Source organism: Mastigoproctus giganteus, chromosome 9, assembly GCF_048544385.1.
Source record: "Mastigoproctus giganteus isolate SK-2022 chromosome 9, ASM4854438v1, whole genome shotgun sequence".
In the NCBI taxonomy this organism is placed as follows: Eukaryota; Metazoa; Arthropoda; class Arachnida; order Uropygi; family Thelyphonidae; genus Mastigoproctus; species Mastigoproctus giganteus.
Genome location: NC_143583.1, coordinates 56,525,730 through 56,533,801, shown reverse-complemented (window position 1 = coordinate 56,533,801; position 8,072 = coordinate 56,525,730). Strand labels below are relative to the sequence as shown.

The 8,072-nt window shown below is 35.0% G+C and overlaps 1 protein-coding gene across 1 annotated transcript; it reads right to left on the bottom strand.

Moving 5' to 3' along the window:
- Positions 1-508: 508 nt before the first annotated feature.
- LOC150080260 (defensin-1-like) lies at positions 509-7,204 on the bottom strand. Its single transcript, XM_090382154.1, has 3 exons — positions 7,168-7,204; positions 5,943-6,030; positions 509-748 (listed from the first exon to the last, which is right to left on the bottom strand). Exons 2-3 carry the CDS (start codon positions 5,992-5,994, stop codon positions 615-617), a joined length of 186 nt encoding a protein of 61 aa, XP_090238280.1. The 5' UTR covers positions 5,995-6,030; positions 7,168-7,204; the 3' UTR covers positions 509-614.
- Between the last annotated feature and the right edge of the window lie 868 nt (positions 7,205-8,072).

Sequence of the window (8,072 nt, the reverse complement as noted above, 5' to 3'; positions counted from 1 at the left end):
AATTTGTTTTTGCTTCCTTCCGCACAAATTAATGGATTTTTTCACTGGCGAAAGTTGATTTTTTCAATATTGACGTCTTCAAGACGATTCATATGAATAGTGAGTTGAAATATGTATTAGTATTGGCAAAATAATGTAAGGGAGAAAAAGCTTGTGCAGCATTTACCAGCATTTACAACTGAAGAATAAATCAAAGAACGACTAACTAAGGTTTTCCTTTTTATTTGAGATTAAAATATATTTTCTACAACACACTGAAATGTTACTTCTCATAAATGAAACAATTCAAGTTCTCTGTAGTGTTATTTAGGCTTGCTTTTCTCAAAAAGTAAAACAAAAAAGGAAAAAAGAAACATTATTTTATTTCGATAAGATTGAGGTCCAATCCTCGATGTGACTTACAATAATGCTAGCACAATATATACGATAATAAAGGTAAAGATAATATTAACATTTCTTAGAAATCAGTCAAAATGAAAAATATCACAGAAAGTTAAGAATTATTGGGTTTAAAATTTTTTTCGTTGAATATCTCGTTTCATTTCTAAGCAATATCATAAAATGAGATGTTTATGCGGATTCAGCAGAAAGCCATTGTAAAGAGTTCCCTTCTTTTATTTCTTGAAACATACGCAAGTTATACGCAAAAATCCACTGCAGTATCCACCTCGTCTTCGAATATCCTTGCAATGACTGTGACATTGATATTCGTTAAGAGGACAACCAAATCCGGCGTCAACGAATGAGGCTATAAAAAAGAAATTTTTTTAAATAAATGAAAATCAGTGGAAAATCGTACCATACAAAAAGATACTGAGCTGTATTTATATCTTTAATGTTACTCTTAAAATTATTTTAATTTATCACACCTTTTAAATGGTAAAAAAGTTCTTCAAAACTGCGTAATTCCGATATCTGTGTATTTGTTAACCAGCTGGCTAAGATCTATAGCAACCTATGCAGCATCCAAATGGGACATAATCAGCAGCTGGTTTAGAGGATTGTGATTTCGGTTTAAACTAAGGATTTTACCGAACTTGGAAACGCTCTTACGTCGAGTGCAATAAGCATGCATTTTGATAACATTCTCAGCAGGAAAGGGAATTTAGTATTAGCAATGGCCACATGGAGCAAGGAAGCCTATGGCTTATGATGCACCAGCCAAAAAAAAAAAAAATAATAAAAATAAATAAATAAAAAAATAATAAAAACCAATAAATAACAATAATAATAAAATAACAAAAAAATAAATAAAATAAAATGATAAAATAATAATAAGAAGAAAATAAAAAAAAATAATTAATTAATAAGAGAAAAGAAAATGGACAACCTAAGCATTTCACTCCTCCCGTAGATAATTACCCAGCTGACCTTTCAATTTTCCCAAACTGTCAGCCCCTAGCACCCATGTAGGTAACTTATTCTAGAAATTTACAACTCGATGGCTAAAATAAAACTTCCTGCAATCCAGTCTAAACAACTCCACATATTAGAAGTCTTGCCTCATGTGGACGCCCTTTTGTTGATCTCATCGGGTGAGTTATTCTTTTTTGGACTCTTTCAAGAAGAACAATGTCTTTCTTTAGGTGCAGTCTCCATAGCTGAACACAGTGTTCCAAGTGTGGTCTAACAATAGACTTATATAATGGGATTATGATGTCCTTATCTTTACTAACAATTGTTCGATAAATCATCGTTAGGACACCATGGTTCTTCCTTGTAACCAAAAAAAAAAAAAAAAACCAAACTATTATATTTAGGCCACCCGAATAATTAAATTCATCAGCCGTGCTGTGTTTTATGTCTGTTAATTGCGTGTGTTCTTTATATATATATATATATATTAATAGTTATATTAGTGATAAAAGGAAAGCAAGAAAAAAAGCAAAGCAAGAAAGTTAAGAAAGTTAAAAGACAATAACTAATATTAACAATAATTTACTTTTTCTATTGATATTCTATATATATATATATATATATATATATATATAAAGAACACACGCAATATATCCTCCAAACACGAGAGGTATTAGAACCTATAGTACTTAGTACCGTGCTTGCGTTGGAGGTCGAGAAGACGAAAGAAGATATTTGTTGACCTTGGACTTGAACTTCTGTAGACTGTAATTTTCAGGAAATACGTATGAAGGAAGGTTGTTCCAGAAATCGGCAGTTGAATGAATAAACGAGAAGATGAAAAGTTGGTTCTGTGAGTTTGAAGTTGGATAGTAAATGGATGTTGGCTGGTGGCTGCACGTGTTCGGACTGTTTTGAAAGAGAGCAGGAATTATAGAAGCCAATTCAGAAGAACAGTGCCCATGGAAGTATCTGTAGAAGAGGCATGCAGCAGAAACAGTACGTCTATGAGAAAGCGAGTGGAGAGACTCTGTTAGAGATGAATCATTAATTAACCTAACTGCCCTCTTCTGAATGGAATCAAGAAGCCTAAGAGAGATTTTAGGGGCTTCACCCCAGATGTGGAAACAATATTCCATGGCAGGGCGGATTTGCGATTTATACAGAGTGAACAGCTGTTTGGAAAGGAAAGTAACCCGAGAGGAAAAAGAAAGAGAAAATCAAGATTTTTAGATGCAGAGGAAGCAATATTTGTAATGTGCTTGTGCCAAGAGACATTAGAAGTCAGGTAATTCCCAAAAGAGATATATCATTTTGCCTAGAAATCGGAGTGTCACTAGAGATAAGCATAGGAACAGAAGAATCCTTTTTGCGAGATATAAGACAAGACTGAGTTTTAGAAGGGTTGAAATCAACTAAGTTGTCGTTGCCCCACTAGAGATCGGCATTCCTTAAATGCCGATCTCCACCTGGAGATCGGCATTTAAGGAATTGGTAGCAAAAATTTCGAGAAGTTGAAGCTGATTGAGCAGGTCACGGTTTCTCAAAATGGAAAGTGGAGTGCAATGTGCTATCATCGGCAAATCTATGGATAGTATTTCCAGTCAATGGAAGAAGGTCATTAATATACAAGAGGAAAAGAGTGGGGGAAAGAACTGAACTTTTGCTGACACCGGCCAGTGGGGAAGTTAGAGGACAATAAACCATCTACCATCACCCTCAGTGAGCGATCGGAGAGAAAACTAGATAACCAATTACAAAAAACAGTTAGCAAACCATAGGATGGAAACTTGTTTAGAAGACCTTTATGCCAAACACGATCGAAAGCCTTTGAGATGTCATGAGCAACTGCTTGTGTTTCACCGAACTTTTCCATTGAATTTGTCCATAAATTGGTAATATAAGCTAGAATATCACCAATGGATCGACACTGACAAATCCGTACTGGCGATCGTTAATCAGAAGGAAGGTTTCTAGGTAGTTTAAGAGTTGGCGGTTAATTGATTTCTCCATTACTTTAGAAAGCGTAGAAGTAATTGCAATGGGACGATAATTGGATTTGAGGGATTTGTCACCCTTTTTAGGAAGTGGCTGGATATGAGCAAATTTTCAAGCAGAAGGAAAAACGTCTTTGGAATAAGAAAGTGAAAAAAAGGCGGCAAAGAACAGGAGTAAGTTCAGGAGCATAGGTTTTGAGAACAAGTGGAGAAATATAATCGGGACGTGGAGCTATCTTAGCATCCAGATTCGTCAAAATCCTTCTGACATCCTTTTGACGGAAGACCACAGGAGGCATGGAATTGAGTGTGTTGGGAATGGTGGGAGGTGTTTTACCCAGATCATTAATACAGCAGTTGGAAGAAAAATGGGATGCTAGCAGGTCAGCTTTATCATTGGCTGAAGTGATAACAGAACCATCTGGGTTGGACAGAGGTGGGAGCAGAGATGGGCAAAAGTTTCGACCAATAGGTTTGGCAAGAGACCAGAATGCTCGGCTACCATTAGGGCAAGAAGCAAGTTTTCTACTCTTAGCCTGTTCAAACTCTAGTTTGGACTGATTAATAACTGCTTCACAATTGTTGCGAGCTTTGGTGTAGGCATAAAATGAAACAGAAGAATTAGAAACAAGCCAATTAGGATATGCAATGTCCTAATGTCCTTCTCTTGAACAGCCTTAGCACATTTATTGGAAAACCAAGGTTTAGGTAAAGGACGAGATTTTAAAGTGGAGTGTGGGATAAAGGATTCCATTCCTGCAAGAATAATTTAACTGACACGATCTGAGCAAACGTTGACATCAGACGTTTTGAAACAGTAATCCGATCAAGGAAGAGGAGAAAAGAAATTTTGCAGGTCATCCCATTTTGCATTCTTGTAAAGTCAAACAATACGAGGTTGGGAATAGGTATGAGGTAAAGGCTCAATTGGAGAAGAAACGATCACCAAGTTGTGATCTGAAGTGCCTAAAGGACCTCTCACTTCGACCGTGTACTTAGAAGGGTTTTTTGTGAGAAAAAAGATCAAGCGTATTGGCTGTATGGTTAATATTGTCCGGTATTCTTGCAGGTAAATGAACAATCTGTGCTAGTTCATTAGTAATTGCAAAAGCCTCGGCATCTCGACCAGCTGGGTCAGTGTGACTAGAAAACGGAAGCCAGCTGAAGTTGTGAACATTAAAATTACCAAGGAAAATTACCTCACTGTTACGAAAGTAGGACTGGAGAAAGTCAAGTTGCAAAGAGAGGAAGTCAAAGAGCTCCAAGTGATTAGTGGAGTTGGGAGAACGGTAGAGACAACCGATGAATTTTACACAATGAGGTAGAGAGATTTTAAGCCAGAGAAGATCGAAAAGAGGAGAGTCCAAATTACGAAGTCGCTGACAGGGAATATCGGAACGAACATATGCACAAGTACCACCTTTGAGGCGAAAGGAATGGTCGATTGTATTTATTTAAATATTGTATTTATATTGTATTTATTTAAAATGCCATATCTATTTGTTGGACGTAAAACCCCAGTTTCTGGGGAGAAAAATCTTGCTATTTACGCCTGAGACAGACTAACTCAGCCACGGAATGAAAAAAGTCCATTAAAGTTCCTGGCGTCATCGACGGGATTCGAACCCTGGCTGGTGTCTGATCCTAATTTAGATTCAATTTTACCTTGTGTTTCTCCTCATCACTGTACACGTCTTAAATGGACTGCCAGTCAGCATCTGCAATATTGACTAGAGCGCAGCCACAGTCAACCTATATTCAGACCGTTGTTTACTCACCTCTTTTTTATTCAGCCTTTTGGGGGTCGGCCTCTACCACTACAATATAATCCATCTTTGCATTGGAATCCTAATTACTCAAATGAGTTATTCACAAGAACGAACTTCTTTCCCGTAGCAGAACAACAGCAATGTCGTAAATCGTGCAGATAGAAAGGCTTCTAACAGTTATCAACACTCCCAAGCTCAAAGCTACAGTTAGCCTAATTATAGTCCAAATTTAATACGCATGAAAATGTCCTAAAGGTACATTAGAATTGCATAAAATTGTTTTGAATATTTTCACGAAGTTTGGCAAAAACAATTTAATTTCGAACTATGTATTAAACTTTAGTGAAACGTGCATTGATTATTTCTGCTCCTAACGTTTTGGAGCGCCATTTTCGGACACTGGGAGTTGAGGTCTATTTTTTGACCGACGAGACGTGGGCATACTTCCCATTCCGTTACGCATATATTAAAATAATAATAATACTTAAATTGTTGGAGTATTTCTTTAAGTTAAATACGGGATTGAAGGGAGAATGCTAGGAAATCGCTCCCATTATCATCATTATTAATTTTTTATGAGAGTTTTGTTTGTGAAGATGGGAAGAATTTTTGTTTTTGTTGCAAAAGTAATATTTTGAGGTATTTATTTAATAGCTGTTTGAAATTATTGCTATAGTGAAAGTTTCCTTTTTCGTTTTATTTCTTTCAACATACAACTATGAAATATCGTTCTGCAATGCTTTCGAAAAAACAACACTTTATATTTGGGAATAAGATCTAAAATGTCATAGGGATATAAAGAATGAAAACAGTAACTTACCAAAGGAACTCAGCGTAAGTACCACAAGCATCAAAATAAGGATCGTTCTCATTCTGTTTCAGAAAATGTTGCCTTTTATACGCAGAACCTGAAAAGTAAAAAGTTGAAATATTACTTTTTAAATAGTAATATTAGAAAGATTTGTTGAGTCATGCCAAATTTCATTGAAACTGTTCCGATAGATATTTGTCAAATATTATTTCTCTGCCAGTCCGTCCGCATGTAATAACTCGACTCCCAATGAATGGCTTTTCATGAAATTTTATATTTGGTTCTATTAGAAAGGGTTTTCGAGCTTTACGAAATTAAATAAAAATTGGAACAATAGAAATCAGGCAATTAGTATTTTTTTTTTCATACATATCACACAGCTGTCTATTTACCTGTATTTTAGCTGAATCAGTGAATACTATGTTTGTTGCGATGCGTGGGCAATATGGTGGATGCTCAGAAAAGAATTTTCTCGGTTCGCGTATAAAAGCTGTTCGTCACTTTCTGTTCGTTTTTGTCATAATTCATGGATTATTACAATTTGCTAACTTGCCTGAAATATAACGCATTGCTAATTTGATATATGAAACAAATTAACTAATTAACAAGGATATATGAAACAAATTAACTAATTTGTTTCATATATCCTTGGAAATGTCTTCTTTCTGACACCACAATAGGAGAGCCTGCTTTCCATCATCGTTCATCTTGAATCAATTATGTCTCATCACTTTTCAATTTCTTCCCAAAGGAGAAGCCACAAAGAAAGAATTCCAAGTTAAATGAACAGCGGTCGTGGCCCTCTTATGAAATTTCTGAAAGGTTGCTATAGTATTTTAATTTATTTAAAAGTTAATTATTTATAATTATATATATATGTATATAGTTATTTATATATACATTTATTTATTTAGTATTTGAATTTATTTAATATACAGTATATTTTAAATAAATTTATTTATATGTAGGGAATACTATATACAGACATTAGGCAAAAGGTTGACTTCCTATCTGCTCCAAGCGATATTCGCAAAAGAGAAGATAATCATGTTGACTACCAAATGCATCAATCTCTTATTCACCACGAGTTGATTTAGTATTTCAGTAACAGATTAAATAAAAAAAACCACCGGTACCGGACTTTGCCCTACTTCTATTATATTGCCAAATAAAATAATTACGTATAATAAAGCTAACACTACTGACCGAATTAAAGCAGTAACTAAGGTCTTACCTGAATAAGAAAGTTGCTATTTCTTGTTTTAAGAAACAGAGATTCATCCTTTTTATATTTATAGTTTAAGAATTTTCCCAGAAATGATCTGCAGGCCCTTCCCACTTTCAGTATCAACGAAAGATCGCCATTCTTAAGAAATATTTCTGTAAATTGTTTAGACAGGTTAAGCGTTATGCTTGTAACTGATTTCCAAGGTAGTTTCTTAGAAAAAGATGAAGCACTTCCTACATCAGAAGTCAAGAAAGAAATCTTCGTGCCTTTGTAATAAGAGAATTGAAATATAACCGGTAAGAGCCGTGACCTTTCCCACCTCGAGTTAGAATCCACGGGAGTCAGCATTTTTGAGAAATATTTCTGTTATTTGTAAAGACAAACCGGATATTTCCCTTCTGTGGTACGGGATTACCCAGGTTGTTTCGTAGAATCGCGTATCCAATTTCAGAAGTTATGAAGGAAACCTTAATACTTTTGTAATATGCGTATTGAAATAGAAGGTAACTAAAAAAGTCATTTCTGGTAACTAAAGAGCGAAATGCGTTTTTTCAATATTTCCAATGCTGTTTTATAATTTCAGAAAGAAGGCATCTCAACATCTTCAATATCTGCTCAAAGAAAATTACAAGTGATGATTGCAACATTTCGAACATGGATTTATGACATGGACAGGTTTTTCCCAACAGGTTTACACTACAACACCGTTAAGTTTCTGTTATCTACTTAAAATGCGATTTGTTTTCCTTTTTTTTTTTTTTTTTTTAATAAAGCTGCTATTTTTCGCTTAAAAGATCCCATCCGAAATACTCCATAATTATACTTCTTTTATAACTTCTTTTACCCAGAAATGATTTGGGAAAAGGCGAACATCGTTCATGTATTGCACAGATTTCCCAGGTAGTTTCGAA